The sequence below is a fragment of the Megalobrama amblycephala genome, linkage group LG18 (assembly GCF_018812025.1).
Source record: "Megalobrama amblycephala isolate DHTTF-2021 linkage group LG18, ASM1881202v1, whole genome shotgun sequence".
Taxonomy (NCBI): domain Eukaryota; kingdom Metazoa; phylum Chordata; class Actinopteri; order Cypriniformes; family Xenocyprididae; genus Megalobrama; species Megalobrama amblycephala.
Window position 1 is genome coordinate 13880853 of NC_063061.1, and position 17860 is coordinate 13898712.

At 36.2% G+C, this 17860-nt stretch overlaps 1 protein-coding gene across 1 annotated transcript in view; it reads left to right on the plus strand.

Annotated features, from left to right (window-relative positions):
- The window catches only part of jam3b (junctional adhesion molecule 3b), a 37346-nt gene extending 19486 nt beyond the window's left edge, over nt 1-17860 (plus strand). Inside the window, exons 2-9 of the mRNA XM_048165517.1 lie at nt 9871-9939; nt 10046-10159; nt 12749-12901; nt 13345-13547; nt 14873-14972; nt 15057-15186; nt 15442-15496; nt 15616-17860. Coding sequence (XP_048021474.1) covers nt 9871-9939; nt 10046-10159; nt 12749-12901; nt 13345-13547; nt 14873-14972; nt 15057-15186; nt 15442-15496; nt 15616-15651 — 860 coding nt within the window. The 3' untranslated portion in view covers nt 15652-17860. The remainder of the gene's footprint in view (nt 1-9870; nt 9940-10045; nt 10160-12748; nt 12902-13344; nt 13548-14872; nt 14973-15056; nt 15187-15441; nt 15497-15615) is intronic.

Consider the following 17860-nt stretch of genomic DNA (forward strand, 5'->3'; position numbering starts at 1 on the left):
TTTTTATACACAAAATGAAAATAAATTAAAAAATATGTTGATTTACTCATGTTTAGGGTCTCAGAGAGCACATATAAAAATATATCAAAATTCAATAAATGTTCACATGATCATTTTCAGACTGATGTACACACTAGATTTTATTTTATTTTATTTTATTATTTTTCCATCTTCATCCATCCATTCTCCAAACCACTATCCCAGCATCTTGAACCATAGACAGAGAAATACCATGGAGACATGGCTAGTACATAGCCGTTTATAATTTAAAATATAATTTTTTTATTATTATTAATATTTTTACATGTACAACACTTGAGGGATGTTAAAATTTATATTTTTGTTATATTTTATTTAATACTTTTATTCATTTAAAAAATTTGGGGTAATAAAAGGTGATCCGCCTTTGTACTGTTGCTATCTGGAATGCTTTTGTCCTGCCACAGTAGCCATCAGGCCCTGTCCCGATTAATTTAGTATTCATTCACTCCCACTGCCTGAAACTGTGTCACAAAACAAAGGTTTCGATTGGCGTTCATGTGGACTTCAAGCATGTGATGTGTGATACTAAACAAGAGGTCTATTTTTATTGGGGGGAAAAAAGAAGGCGATCTAATCAAGCCCAGTTATTTCATGTGGCTGGAATGTGGGATGAAAAGTACTTCTAATATGGTATATCTGTAAAATTAATTTCCCTGTACTGCTTTTTGGTGCCAAAATACAGTATTTCCAAATGCAATCAAATAAAGCCATAGTCAGTTATTTTCACATTCCGTCACTAAATCACAGCTGACTGTCAAAATCTCACCTCATTTGAAGCCTGTCTCTATGCAGAATGGGCGTAAAGGGATACAGGACAGAGATGTGGAATGGGAGATACGCACACTCGCTGAGCGCACCGGTCCCGTGAACTCCAGTCGGCTGGAGGACAAAAGGAAAAGGGGCCTCCTGCAGTAACTAATGCTGACGCAAAGTGACATGTACTCAGGCATTCTGTGACACCGCTGCCCCTCTCTCACTGGCTCAACTCAAGCTTAGTCTTTGACCTGGCTAGATCAGAGGGGAGCTCGGCTGGTGTCTAGCCCTCAAATACCTCTAAGAGAGCCTATAGCATCCACATGTGAATGCAAAAATTACAAATTCAAAGAGCAGAGCTTCTGGCTAAAAGTGAACTCTCACAGAGCACCGAATTTAGAGTAATGCAAATGAATCCCATTGCATTTGATAGTCCAACCTGGTCTAGTCTACCTAGATTTACCTTATGTAAATAAGTAAAATGCTACAGGATACTCTCTATCTTAAAATTCTAAAACAAAATTTCTTTAAATTCTTTAATAATAATTATTATTATATATAAGTATATAGATATATACTTTTTTAAATATAGATGGATGGATGGATGGATAGATAGATAGATTTTCTTTTAAAGAATTTTCTGTTTAAGGACTACAAAAAATGGCTGGTAGGGACTATAATGAGCTTCTTCCTGGGTTAGTGGCATCACTAACTCTAAAATTTACATAAACCCTGCCCCCGAGAACACGCAACAAAGGGGGCGAGGGTTAATTCAATGCTGGATTTGCACAAAAGATTAACATGATGGCACATGCTAGTCAATGAGTTGAATCAACTCCACAGCAACTACATAAATTTATCCACTAACCATTTAGAAACGTCCAGATGCATTCTAAAAGTTGTAACTTTTTCCTGAGTCTCTCCATCAGTGTCCGACTCCAGTTTGAACAATTTAAGGCTGAACACCGTTACTGACAATCGTCATTTTGGCTGCGTGAGATTCTCCAGCTTTGTTGTTGTTGAGAAACCGAAGTGTGAGCTGTTGAAGCTCCGCCCTCTTCTGGAAAGCGAGCTGGGAGCAGCAGCTCATTTGCATTTAAAAGGACACACACAAAAACAGCGTGTTTTTGCTCACACCCAAATAGAGTCAAATTTGACAAGCTATAATAAATGATCTGTGGGGAATTTTGAGTTGAAACTTCACAGACACATTATGGGGACACCAGAAACTTATATTGCATTATAGGTCCCCTTTAAATAAATTCAACTTTTTCTTAATGATAAAAAAAAAAAATCTATCTTAGCTAATGCTGTAAACTATATGCACGGAGCCCTTTTTTGCACATTACTATACTATTAAAGGTTACAATTAACAACAGAGCCCAAATTATTAAATTCAGTTGCTATTTATTTTTTAGATATAACAGTCAACACTCAAAAAACACACACACACACAAAAAAAACTTCTAAATCTAATTATAAAATTATTACTCCAATTCATTTTTGAAATATAATCATTTACAGAGTTACTGTCTTAACTTGTTTTCATGACAAATTTATTTAAACATATTAAATAATTAAGACATTGCTAACAGGTAAATTAAATATAATGAATATATTTATTAATATATATTAATGAACACATAATGAATATAATAATATATTCAATATAATGAATACATTTGAAACACTGTAATTGTGTAATCTCCCAACCTGTGTTTCAACGGTGGAAAGACATAAAAAAAAATAGCTTGAAAACAATTCATGACAGTAACTGTTTAAATGATTATATTTCAAAAATGAATTGGAGTAAGTAATTATTTTCAAATTAGTTTATGCAAAACCTGCCTTATGTGCAATTTACAGGGATTTTTTTAGTGTTGATTATTATATCTTTATGCCATCATGCCATCTAACACTTGCCGTTTTCTGAGCATACCAAGGTGGTGTGTTTTCAAGACGCTGCATCAAGTTATAAATAGAAAACTTTTAAAAAGGCATCTCAATTCCCTGCATTCTGTTTCATCCATTTTGCTCGTCTGCTCGTTTTTGAACATATGAATGCATCTTATGTAGCTGTAGATTTTAAAAAGCATATCAAACATCAAAGACAATGAACATTCCTCATACTGTAGACCATAGCAAGTCAGTGTTGTGTTTTAGAGGTGCACTTCAGGAGGAATGCCTGCTTGTTCTACACTTGCACTTTGAAGTGACGCCTAGTGACATTTGCTCAGCAGCTGAATGAATATCAGAGGTATTTTCGTTGTGGAGATTGCCTTATCTTTGCTGAACACTACTATTTTTAGTCTTGGTGGAACAAGAAAGAAACTCATTTCTTCCATGAAAGAAATCTACTCGTCTAGCAGTTCACAACATTTAGAGTAATGGGACTTGGGGAATGTTACATAACAGAATCATTTTCCTCAACCGAATAAAAATCAGAGCATACGGATATATCCAACATGAGGGTTACATGTAAATGAACAAAATAATCAGCTGATGTAATGACTGTGTCTAGCTCCCTGAGGTACCTTCCTCTCAGCTTTCATTATTAGACATATTCACTTGAGATTGGATGAAAAAGATGAGTTTGAGGGCAGAACAAAAGGTCATTACTGTCATTTCTCCAGCCGCTTGAGACTTTTTAGACTGTAAGCGAATGAACATTCAACTTCAGACCTCTAAAAATAAGCATTTCTCTTCGTAATCTTCTGTGCTTATGCAAAAGAGTTTCTTGTTGAATCTTTCACCCATGCAAATAAAACTGACAGACCTAAATGTAAATATGTTTAAAGGAGATAAAAGCATAGTCCATTGAGGTCATCCGTTTAGGCAGCGTCAAGAGAGTAAGAGCCGTCTACAGCTGTAAAAACACCACTATTACTGACTCAAAGCTTAACCCACTACACTTTTGTGGATGCCGTTGTTTTCATGAGTTCTGAAAGGTCAGCTAAGCTACTTTCCCTGGAGCAGGTGGGATGTCCTACGTGGAGATTATTTGAAGAGGTGGTTTAAACACAGCCACGCCAAGTACTGAAGCGACTGGCTTCACAAGAAAAATGCATTCTCAACAGAAATGCATTTTTACATGGGATTTTCCCATGCATTTTTTTAAGCTCATTGGATTATATGGGAATACATCCATTATTATGGGCATTAATATTTTTGGTTGGAGTGTAGTGGCTGTTTCTTTGCTCATGACTTGCATCTTTCTTTAAACAAACTTTTATTTTGTTTATTCATATGAGACCAATTTATTAATCCATAACTGTGTTTATGAGCACTAGAGAGCTAAATACACCTTTTAAAGCTGAAATATGTAATATTGACAACAAGTGGTTAATATTATGGGATTTAACATTTAACATAATTTCTAACTTAAATGGGTCCTTGATTGTGATTTCACTTTTTAAAACTTTAACTAGTGAGTAATGTTGCTGTTAGAGCAAAAACAACATCTGCAAAGTTACGATACTCAAAGTTCAATGCAGAGGGAGATATTTTCTTTTACAGAAATCACTTTTTAAGGACTACAACAAACAGCTGGTAGGGACTACAATGAGCTTCTTCTCGGGTTAGTGACATCACAAACCCCAAAATTTACATAAACCCTGCCCCCGAGAACATGCAACAATGAGGGTGAGGCCATGTTGGGCTGCTTTAGAGAAGAGGAAGAGTTGTTGTAGTAGAGTGTTGTTACCATGCTGTCATTTTACTCCAGACTGCTTCACAAACGAGGGTCAATTCAATGCTGGATTTGCACAAAAGATTAATATGACGGCACACGCTAGTCGATGAGATGAATCAACTCCACAGCAGCTACAAAAATGTATCCTCTAATCGTTCAGAAAGTTGTAACTTCTTCCTGAGTCTCTCCATCAGTGTCTGACTCCGGTTTGAACAATGTAAGGCTGAACACCGTTACTGACAATCGTCATTTTGGCTGCGTGAGATTCTCCAGCTTTGTTGTTGTTGAGCAACCGAAGCGCGAGCTGTTAAAGCTCCACCCTCTTCTGGAAAGCGGGCCGGGAACAGCAGCTCATTTGCATTTAAAGGGACACAAAAACGGCATGTTTTTTCTCACACCCCACATAGGGGTAAATTTGACAAGCTATAATGAATGATCAATGGGGTATTTTGAGCTGAAACTTCACAGACACATTCTGGGGACACCAGAGACTTATATTACATCTTGTGAAAAGTGGCATTATTGGTCCACTTTAATTATGCTACCTTGATTTGGGCATCATTTGTTTTCTTTCAAAGAAAATGCCTCCCCATAATGCACCACAACAGGCTCAGTGGGAAAAAAAATCGCAGACGAAGCGAGAGAAATGTTAATGATGATAAATATAATTGGTAATGATAATTGTTTTACCCAAAATTTGTGTAAAAATTGAATTATTGCCTAATTAAAGTGCTCCACATTATTCACTATGAGGTTCTATGACCATTAAGATGCTCCTTTAGAAGACAGCTGTCTATGTAGGTGGTAGGAAGCCCACTAGATTTCATAAGTGAGCTTGCATTCCTCCCATGCATCAAACAAAAACAGATGCCAAAATGCCCATGAGACAAAATGTGAATTTAAAACACGTAGTCTCCTTTGTTATTTCTCAATGGTTGAGAAATTCAACACTCGAGTTTATAGCAAGACAACATTTGCCCTCGTGAGTCTACACAAATGTTCGTACAGGCTGTAGCATAAAAAAAATACACGCCTCAGCGAAGTCACACTGGGAATATTGCTCTACAGTTCTCCATGTGTCAGTGGAGGAGGTTTTGTGACCTCTTGCACATCATGAATTGTTCAGGGCTACAAACATGCAGATCGTTTTAAAGCTGCGGGGGTAGAGCCCGAGTGTGACTGTCTATGTGATATCACTCTGAGCTTCAGAATCTATTCCAGTTGGATACGATCAGCTTATAGGGAGCTATGGGACACATCCAATCAAATCCCAGTGAAGTAGACCCAGGATGTGTAATGAATGGCTCTGTGGGCATCTCTTTCTCAGCCAGTGAACAACCTCCCAGCCTCCTCCCCCCTAGCGAAATGAATCAATGCTACAGTTTAAAAATAACAAGGAATATTATCCACTTCATGCATTGCTGAGTGAACCGAATGCGTTGAATGCTCTCTGACTGGCTGCGTCGGAGCAGAATGTGTTTCGGCTTTTCTGCACACTGGTTGCAGATCACGACGTAGGGTGTGGTGGGTTTTAAACGTTGCGCTGTGGAGGCTGTCCAAACAGCCCCATGATTCTGGCTGTATAACTCATTTCTCTGTGGTGTAATGTTTCTCCATAGGCCGTCATGCTGAGTTAGGTGTTGATGCCAGGATTAGAAAATGGCCTCCTCGAACAGGGCGACCTCACCGTCGTGCGCTTTTCTGGGTTTAATTCCAAGGTGGTCCATGCGTGCAGTTTTAAAGAACTATTCCGGGTTAAATCCAAGTTAAGCTCGGTAAACAGCATGTGGATTACCACAAACAATAATTTGGGACTTGTCCATCTTTTTCTTAAAAAAAAAAAAAAAAAAAAAAAAGAAAAGAAAAAAAGAGGCAAATATCAAGGTTAAGGTGAAACACTTATTAAGAGCAGCAAGAGCTGAATTAAGAGCAGAAATGTGAAGCTTATAATTTTATAAAAGCAGTTCTATCGTTCAAAAGTTTGGGGCCAGTAAGAGTTTATTCAGTAAGAATGCATTAAATTGATCAAAAGTGACAGTAAAGACATTTATAATGTTACAAAAAAATCTATTTCAAACAAATACTGTTCTTTTGAACTTTCTATTCATCAAACAATCATTCTGGGAAAAAAAATGCATCACAGTTTCCACAAAAACATTAAGCAGAACAACTGCTTTCAACATTGATAATTATAAGAAATGTTTCTTAAGCACCAAATCAGCATATTAGAATATTTTCTGAAGGATCATGTGGCACTGAAGACCAGAGTAATGATCCTTTACAACAACAGGAATAAAGTACATTTTAAAATATATTCAAATGGAAAACAATTCTTTTAAACTGTAATAGTATTTAACTGTTTTTACTGTATTTTTAATCAAATAAATGCTGCGTTGATGAGCATAAGAGACTTTATATTTCTGACCCTAAACTTTTGAATGGTAGTGTATCTTAATTTTTTATGTTAAATCTTGTGCTGTAAAGTTGTTTTAAGTCATATTTTTACCATCTTTTTGGGGGTTTAGGAGTTTTAAAAGTTTTAAAACTGAATATACCTGTAACTTCAAACAAAAAAAAAAAGAATAGTTAGCATTTTTTCACACTAAAATAATGTTAACATGCATATTTATTTGTCTCGCGGCTATCGTATTGAAGCAATGTCAATATTTTGGTCTTTACTGAGTGGCCCCATTCACTTCCTTTAAGCCTCACTGTAAGTCAGACCCTTCAAAATCAAATGCTGTTGATTGATTTTAACAGCACACAGATGCATTGTGCAGATATGGAAATTAGGCTAAGTCAGTAAAGCTCTCTCTCTCTCTCTCTCTCTCTCTCCATTATATTATTCAGTTCTGTAATGCCCAGGATTTTACCCAGGCATTACACTAAGATTACTGAAGAGAACCAACATTTATGCCTCTAAAGGAAGAAGTGGAAGATTAAAGCTCGGCTAGGATTGTCACATCTCATCCAGCTGTGCTCTCCTAACAGAAAGAGAGAGGTCAGGATATGTAGGTCATAGAGCACCTGCCTTGTTTGAGGGCTCAATTATCCCTCAAAAGGCATCAGACCACAGAGGCTTCACCCGACAGGACAGACCCTACATCATCGGGTGAGGTGTATGGAGGCGAACATTACCGACACGAGCTACGGTTTTTGTACCAGCCCCATATTTGATGAGAGGACAGGATGTGGCAGACAGAAAAAGGGAAAAGGATACGAGAGATGCCGTCACCGCTTCCTGGACGTCTAGTCAGAGAGTGGTCAATGGCCTTTGTGTCCTCCATCTGGCTGGATGTGATTGTAAAAGAGGATGTAAACGTGTGGATTGTGTTTGTGTGTGGGGGGTTTTCTGGGCACATCCTGCATTCTTTCCCATTGTGTCATTTCATTGATCGGCACCTTTTGTTTTTTTTTAAACTACCGAATTAAAAATATTATTTACACTACTTCAACCATGCTTAATTGATCTGACTATGAAATTAAATTCATAGTTATACTGATTTATGCACAATAAATAGCAGTAAATCAGCTCTTTGGTGTATGCAAGGCGTCAGGTTGTGACAAGGTCACAAATGAGACTAAAAAAATCTTTCAGGAAAGCTTTGTGTGCTGTTTGACCTGATACCAGTGTTGTTTTTGTTCACTGAAACTATTAAAAATAATTTTCGGTAATTAAAATAAATCTGAAATATTATATTATCACATTACATTACATTACATTACATTATTATTTAATAAATAAATAATATTATATATTACGAAAAAATTACTTAAAAAAAAAAATTAAAATTAGAAATGTTCCCTTGGCTACTAACTGCAATAAATAAAATGAAGTTGAAGTATATTAAATAATTAAAATTGAATATGAAATCAAATAAATTGGAGCTAAATAGAAATATTGAAAAATAAAATTAATAAAAAGGACAAAAGCACATAACGTTACTACAGTTAAAATGAAAACAAAATATACATAATATTTTTTTTTAAATAATTTAAAATATGAATAATACTGTAAGTTTTATTCAGTACTATAAGTAAGTAATGAATAATACTGTATGCGAGTAGCGATGTCCTGATTTGTGATTAAATGAACTGATTCTTTTGAATGATTCAGTCAAAAAGATTCAACTTGCTCAATCAGTGAATCATCCAGAGCCATTACTGAGTTGACAACTGACTCGTTCACTGAACTGTGATTCGTTTTTCACTTGTGTCTGGTTGTAAATGAACCGAGAATCGTTACAGAGATGTATATTTTAGATTTGTTAAAAATGACATCATTCTATTTAGTCTCTGGTTAACAAAAATGCTGATTCACAACAGTTATGTTGTATAAATTAATAATGGTATTCAGGAACAAAAAGTGGTTGTTAAAGAGGGTTATTTTTAGAAACAACACAAATATTTCTTACAGTAGCAATCTTTGTTATACTGTCCTTCTCACTTTTTACCGCAACACGCTAATGTGGTTTCTCTCTCAGACTTGCAGCCCTGTCTGTTGTATTACTAGCCTTGTTCTGTGTTAGACGGGTGAATTCTCAAGAGCCTTGGCCCAAAATACAATCATCAAAGATTCATAAAAATTATCCCTAGCAATCAGATGGCCATTAAAATTTCAGTGCCCTGAATATATGCTCTTTCAGAAAAAAACAACAACGTTTTTGATATTTGTATGGACACAATATTACCACTGACACAGTGGTTGTTTACGTATAGTGTTCAGTCGCTTGTTCATGGTGAACCCAATGCTTTTAACCAACCAGCTTTTCCTAGAGAGTTAACCTGTAACCTTTTTAAAGTGGTAGAGAAAGTGTTTATAGGTCACGTTTTATGCAAATAGAGCAAGTGTTTTTCTTCCTCTGTGAACCTACCGAACGAACCCCATTACTAGATTCATTTAAATACATTTTCTTGATGTTGGACAAAAACGATGAGACACAAACTTCTAAAAATAGTATGAACTTCAAAGTTGACCTTTTTGATTTAGCATGTTTATTAGCGACTACGTGAACTTAGTGAGCCCCTTTGGCCTTCACTTTAAAGCAGTCAGCTGTTATTCATAACAGAACGGAGACTACTTGTCAGCCTACACAATCATCTGTGGTGGGACGCTTTTACATCAGTGATGTTTGTTGTGAGAGTGAAACTAAAAATGGCTGGTAACATATCCGTTCACAGCTCACAAGGATGCGAAGAATGTGTGCTGTCAGGGTGGAGGGGTTGGCCGCCAGGCTCGACTGTTAATTGAGTTTCGTGAATCTTTACAAGAGTTCAGCGGTACCAATACCATGTGTAGTTTAGGCCATGAAATGTCAGTGGGCGATGTTCAAGTTGTTAATTCAACATAAAACTGATGTTTGTCTCTTGTCTTCTCATTGCAGGCTACATCAGCACCTTGGCAGTCATCCTCAAGACGACGAACACTAAACCGTGGGTCAATGAGTTTGAATGTAAGGCCAAGTAATTTCCTCTCCAGCAGTCTTTAGCTGCTGATTCTAACATTAAACACACCATTTGAAGTGCTCACAAGATCTTCCGTTTTGTCTTCCCATGCAGCAATCGAGCTGTCCTGCATGATAGAGTCGATCACCACTTCTAGTCCCAGAATAGAATGGAAGAAGATTAAGAATGGAGAGCCCAGTTATGTATATTTTGAAAAGAAAATAGCAGGTAAACTATACAACGCTCTTCTGAACACTGTGCCATACAACACACTGATACGTAATATTTTACAGTAAGGTTCAAGTTGCCAACATTCAGCTAATGCAATAGTTAACATTAAATAATTTGATACTTCTACATACACAAGGGCTACCGTTCAAAAGTTTGGGGTCGGTAAGATACTTTTAATGTTTAAGTCTCTGATACACAAAGAAACAAAACAAAAACAGTACAAACAGTAATATTGTGAAATATTATTACAATTTAAAATAACTGTTTTCTATTTTAATATATTGAAAAATGTAATTTATTCTGTAATAGCAAAGCTGAATTTTCAGCATCATTACTCCAGTCCTCACTGTCACATGATCCTTCAGAAATCATTCTAACATGCTGATTTGGTAATCAAGAAACATTTCTTATCAATGTTGAAAACAGTTGTGCTGCTTACTATTTTTGTGAAAACTGTGACGAAAACTGTGATGAAAACATTTATTTGAAATCTTATTTAAAGGTGCCCTCGAATGAAAAATTGAATTTATCTTGGCATTGTTAAAAAACAAGAGTTCAGTACATGGAAATGACATACAGTGAGTCTCAAACTCCATTGTTTCCTCCTTTTTATATAAATCTCATTTGTTTAAAAGACCTCCGAAGAACAGGCGAATCTCAACATAACACCGACTGTTACGTAACAGTCGGGGTGGACGCCCCCAATATTTGCATAATGCCAGCCTATGTTCCCAACATTATAAAAGGCATTAGACAAGGGCAGCCAGTAACGTCTGGATCTGTGCACAACCAAATCATCAGACTAGGTAAGCAAGCAAGAACAATAGTGAAAAATGGCAGATGATCCGTGATAACATGATATTTTTAGTGATATTTGTAAACTGTCTTTCTAAATGTTTCGTTAGCATGTTGCTAATGTACTGTTAAATGTGGTTAAAGTTACCATCGGTTATTACTGTATTCATGGAGACAAGAGAGCCGTCGCTATTTTCATTTTTAAACACTTGCAGTCTGTATAATGCATAAACACAACTTCATTCTTTATAAATCTCTCCAACAGAGTAGTATTAGCCGTTAGCCACGGAGCACTATCAAACTCATTCAAAATCAGAAGTAAACAATATAACAGTATACAATACTCACATAATCCGACGCATGCATGCCGCATGCATGACGAACACTTTGTAAAGATCCATTTTGAGGGTTATATTAACTGTGTAAACTTTGTTAAGGCACTGTTCAAGGCAAGCGCGAGCTCTGTGGGCGTGGACCACGGGATTTAAAGGGGCCGCAGCATAAAATCGGCGCGTTTATAATGATGCCCCAAAATTAATACAAAAAAATCTATGGGGTATTTTGATCTGAAACTTCACAGACACATTCAGGGGACACCTTAGACTTATATTACATCTTTTAAAAACATAATCTAGGGCACCTTTAAGATGATCAATGTCTTTATTGTCACTTTTGATCAATTTAATCTGTGCTTGCAGAATAAATGCATTACTTTCTTTCCAAAAAGAAAAATTTTAAATGTGCAATGTGTAAATTTTAGGAGGATCTATTGACAGAAATGCAATGTAATATACATAACTATGTTTTCAGTGGTGTATAAAGACCTTACATGATGAACCGTTATGTTTTTATTACCTTAGAATGAGTCATTTCTATCTACATACACCATGGGTCTCCTTACATGTTAAGTCGCCATTTTGCGCCGCCATGTTTCTACAGTAGCCCTAAACGGACAAACTGCTCTACAGAGCGCGTTTGCTTGACTGGCTACTCTCTTCTGTCTCTTGCGATGACATCTTTGTCCTGTGTTGGCCACCTTAGCATCTCTATATTGCAATTCGCAACCTCACCCCTAGATGCCGCTCTAATTTACACACTGCACCTTTAATGCCCCCAAACTTTTAAAAGTGTATGCGATTACATTTCAATTAAATATAAACTAGCAGTACTATAAATAAATATGAATGAACATTAAACAATTCTATATTTATACATTAACTTTAACACAGATTAATGTTAACAGCTTACTTGAACAAACAATGAACAATACCATAACAGCCTTTATTAATATAGGTTAATTTCTACATATGCTTGCTAATACATTTTAACACTTCAAATTATATATAAATTAACATCAAGTAAAATATTATGAACAAACACAATTTAACAATGAATAATATAGTATTTATTTTATATTATGTACAATAAGTTATATATTAGCTATGTTATTCTTCTTATTATAAATTAACATTAACCTAGACATTAATAAATGCTGTAAAGGTATTGTTCATTGTTCGTTCAAGTTTGCTATTGTACCAGCTGTTAAAGTGTTACTGTAAATGTTATCTAATTTATTTTATGAAACCTAATATGTCAACCAATGATGAATTAATGAACTGAAAGGTATTGTAAAGTGTTTCTTCACATACCATCAGCATTTAGTAGGAATTTTGGCTTGGAGTATATTTTAAGTCCCACATTTTATAAACATCACATTACATGTACAGGAACAGATTTCAGTCCACCTATTTCAACCAGCTGTGAACCTTCTCTCGTTTTCCTTTTCTCCAGGTGACCTGGAAAAGAGAGCGAAAATTCGAGAACCCGCAACCTTAGTCATTCTCAACGCAACAAGATCTGATACTGCTGATTACCGCTGTGAAGTCACCGCCCCCAATGACCAAAAATCCTTCGATGAGATTTTGATATCACTTACTGTAAGAGGTTAGTGGTTCCACTCAAATAATTCTACATCTATTGATTCTAGTCCTCTAATTGTTTGATTGCTCCACAGTATTATGCCTTGTGCTGAAATGGCTACTTTGTGTAGATACTTTTGAGAGTAATTTTGAATCTGTAGTAGACGTAGCATTGTTAGTACTTCCCAACTGCTTCGATGTAACATGAGACAGAGCGGCGAGCCAACGCACCCACCCTTGGCGCACATTTGAGGATGCTTGCTGCTTTAACCCTACAGGGCGTGTCCAGGGCTATATGAGGAAACCTCTGAAACTGCATCTGAGTTTAATCAGGGATCTAAAAAGGGAAAGAGCAGCATGTTCAGTTAGCCAGGATGCTTGCAGTCAGAGTCACTCTATGGCGCATGTGTGCGAGGATGCTATTGTCTGTGCAGTTACGTTAAGATGATTCTCTTGTGTGCCATGCAGTGAAGCCCGTCATGCCCAGATGCTCCGTACCCCAGTCCGTCCCGGTGGGCAAACCAGCAGAACTGCATTGTGTGGAGGATGAGGGCTACCCGAAGTCCCAATACCAGTGGTTCCGTAACAAGGAGGAAATCCCAGAAGACCCCAAGAGCAGTCCAAAGTTCTTAAACTCCACTTACACCCTGGACGGAGAGATGGGCACTCTGGTGAGTTCGGAAAAAGAGGCAATGGGGTAGGCGTAGGGATATTTTTGGGGAGCCAGTTGATGTGCGATGGGCTCAGCCATGAGGGGAATCTGCTGCCCTCATTTGCACATTCCAGAGTGCCATTCTCCGCCATTTGTACTCTGTGCCCTCGTCAACCTTCACACCACTTTTTAAAGTTTGGCCTGCACTGCAGTACAGCCTATTCCCCCTAAGGAGACAACGTCTGAAGGCCTGACTGGGTCCTTTAAGATCTGCCAGAACCTTGTTTGACACCTCTGCCTTACTTTTATAATGTCGCACCACAATCAGAAAGATGCTTCCAGGCTTCAGACAGATTTTTGTTTTTTTGTCTTTTGATGAGAGGATCCTTAAATTTTGTTAATATTTCATCATGGCAAATTGATTAATTTTAATCCGTTTTTGGCATCTAATTTTAGGTGATGAAAATAACATTTTAATTGATGCAAGAGTTGAAAATGAAACCAAATATTCAAACCATTTAGTACATTAAACATGTATTTTTTTCTTCTTCTTTAAAACACATTGTTAGTTCATTGTTAATATCCTGCCATGCATTTTTTTTAAAGTGTGTTCTAAATAAAAACGATACAATTTTAATACAATACAATTTTACAATACAATTTTATTAATTAATTTGATCAAAAATACTGTGAAACAGTAATATTGTGAAACGTTAAAGTCCCCCTGTGGTGAAAATCAAGTTTTTAATGTTGTTTATATGTCTATGTGGTGTTTTAATATGCTTTAAGACAAACCATATGCCATTGCTGAGTATTTTCTGTTTAAAAACTGCAGTGATCTCAAAAACGCAGTTCGAAATCGCTAGTGTTTCTGACGCCATACACTACCTTGTAACCAATCACGTCAACGTGCCGGCGGGCTTTAGCATATTATTAAGCATGACCGCTCTGAAGCAAGGGAGTATCAAGAGAATCCTGTTATATTGTTCTGTTGATATCTGGGAGATAATCAGGGGCTAATTAGCAGATCTGCGTATATTAAATGAAGCAAAGGTGTGGAGTTACATTCAGGCTATTTTAAGGCATGAAGACAATTTTTTAACAGGAAAAAAAGTTTAAATATGTAACTTTGGTGATCAAAGATGAGTTTTAAGAGATAAAATTATTGAATACAGGGGGACTTTAATACAATTTAAACATTTCTTATTATTATCAATGTTGAAAACAGTTATGCTACTTACTATTTAAAAAAAAGTCTCACTGGCCCCAAACACTTGAAAAGCACTGTAGGTCATTATGCAAAATGATTTGACAACCTAAATCACTGTAATTTATCATCTTCAGAAATTCAGTGCGGTCAGGAAGGAGGATGCGGGAGAGTACTACTGCAGAGCCAAGAATGAGGCTGGGTTCTCTGAATGTGGACCGCAGACGATGGAAGTTTGTACGTATTTAAAATGCCTTTTCACATGTGACAAGACACCCCTCAAAGCCATGATCTCATACTTTGCCTCTTTTTTTCCTCTAGATGATATAAACATTGCTGGCATCATCCTGGGCGTAGTGGTTGTGGTGACAGTCCTTCTGTGTATAACAGTGGGCATCTTCTGTGCCTATAAACGAGGCTACTTCACCAGCCAGAAGCAGACGGGAAACAAGTAAGCACACGACTTTGACAGTGACTTCCGTCTGAGTCACACTCTGTCCCAGAGCAGTTTTGACTGTCTCATAGCTTTTTTTTTTTTTTTCCCATTTCGTCACCAAAGGAGCTCCTGAATGTTCCCAGCTCAGCCTTAACATCACATGTAGTTTGTTCAGATATATGAAACAAATTTAGTTTTAATACAATAAAGTGATGACTAATATGTTTTTAGATGTAAAACATTCAGTTTGTTTGTTTTTTCCCCCCTCAGTTACAAAGCTCCAGCAAAAGGAGATGGAGTGGACTATGTGAGAACAGAGGATGAGGTAGGGGAAAATAAGATTGTATTTTTGTATTAAGGCTTTTGTACTAAAGCTTAAGAAATTCTAGCAGTATAAGACAGGGAATCAGTTAAACCTCTTTTTCTCAATCGTCTCTCTTTCAGGGGGATTTCCGACACAAATCCTCATTTGTCATCTGAGAGGAGGAAGATGGGTGATGGAAGAGATTCAGAATTACATTAAAAGTTATTGGCGCTATTATACCTCTCAGACACAAATCCCCAAATGAGGACACAGATGTCGGAGCTGCCGCGGCACGTGCCTTGCTTTTTGGCACGACTGCAACGAAACAATTCGTATTTGCCAAAGGTGACAAATAATCATGTCTGATCACTGTTTAAAGACACAAGATGTTTTTTGTTTCTTTAATTCAACTTTTACAACCCCTTTTTACAGCTGACTAAAATTTTGCCTGTCGGCAGAACCCGATATACAGCAAGAAAATGTTTTCCTCTAACTCTTCTGTCATTTTTAAAACATTTGTTTTGTACTAGTTAAATTTGTCAGACTATTTTTGATGGAATATATTTTAAAATGCCTATAGAAAAAAAAAAAGTTTTACTTTTTTAAATATTTGTAAAATACTAACATAGAAGCCAGTAGTTTTTTTTTTTTTTTTTTGACTAACTTGGTGGTGAGAGAAACCATTCCCACCAACTTCACATCCTTGGTTTTAGTCATTCGACATGCAAATAATGTACCAGACCACTTGACGTGCGGATGTTTTGTTTTGTTTCAAATCCTTTCAATGGCATATCCAGCGACACCGGCTTCAATCAAAGGTCTTATGTACTTACTATACTGCTGGGATTTCATGTTAATATGAAAGGACGTTCCATGTTCATGTTTGTAGATAGTCTTAGACAGTGAGTATCTTTGAAAAAACACCAGCAAAAATGCTGGAGAATATTTTGAAAGACCAGTGCTGCGTATTCTTGATTTTAAGTGTCCTTCTATGCTAGCTGTTTATTTTGTATATAGTGAATATACTGTCTAGGTTTTATTATTATTTTTTTTAATTATTTTATTCTTTTTTCCTCCCTCTCTCTCTCTGTCTCTTCTTTTTCTTATTTGAGTGAGAAATGCTCTCCATGTTACGTTTTAACATAACAGGGTTTGTATGTTGGCTAACTGGTTGTATATAGATCCACTGTGAGCTACACTGTGCATAAGAAGTTTTTGGTTTAACCAAACATTGAATGAGGCAAATATGACACTCTTTCCATGAAAAAAAAAAAAAAAAGGTCATGGTAGAGAGGGGATCTGCCTTATTAAATACATTATAAAAATGCCTGGAACCATGTAAACTTACCTTTCTTCCTTAGCAGCGATTTGGACTATTCACACATAATAATGTTAAAGAGTACAATCAGCTGAAACTGAATGCTTTTGTTAATATTTTATGAGTAAAAACATTTATTTATTTTTTTTTATCCTGCCACATGTTCAGAAATCTTCAGCTAACTTCTGAAAAGAATCATAAATCATTCCTCTTAAGTGCCTTCCTGTGTAGACAGTGACAATAATGCAGTTTTCAATCACTAAATGCTGTAGCAGTTAATTGGAATATGCAGAACAATTTTTCTAATTCACTTCTTCATCACTCTTAAACCAGGTCAATATTCAGAAAAGAACAGGTGTTTGAGAGGAATGATAATGTTCTGCGCTCACCCACTGTTTTGGTCACACATATCTAATATTATAAAAAAATCTTGTAAATAGACCTGTTGTTGTGAATTGATTTTGGGGATTTTTTTTTTCTTTTTTTTGGTCATTGACGTAGATATTCTATTATGTATTAGTGCCTAAACGTAGATTGAAATTATGTTTCAGGAGGACAGAGCACTAGTGTTATTTCAGCAGATGGAATCAGAGTTTTATAGTTTCACTAGATATAATTGATTTTATATAGAAAGTTAGAAAGCGAGGTAAATTTCGAGTCACAGCCCAATTCAGTCCTATATACCTACATATGGAGTACTGTGAGGGTAATAGAAAATAAAGTATTTTGTGGGTTTGAAAAAAAAAAAAAAAAAAGCAGGGAGAGCTGTACCAAATACTGACTGCCAAAAGAGCATTTTTTTCCAATTCCAGTATTATTCTGCTCCCAGATCTTTCTTTTCTTTTTTAAATTTTGTTTGTAACTCTTGAGTAAGATTTTTTTGGAGGCCGAGTTTAGATGTTTTTTAGTTTCTCTGGAGTTTGTGGTTGTTTTGAGACAGCTGGAATTTTAAATGAAACATATTTCATTCACTGAATTCATGTCCCATTGGTTTGGGACTGGTACAAATCCTGTGTGAATTCTTGAACAGTATGTTTGTGATTAATAAAACTCACTTCTTAAATTCA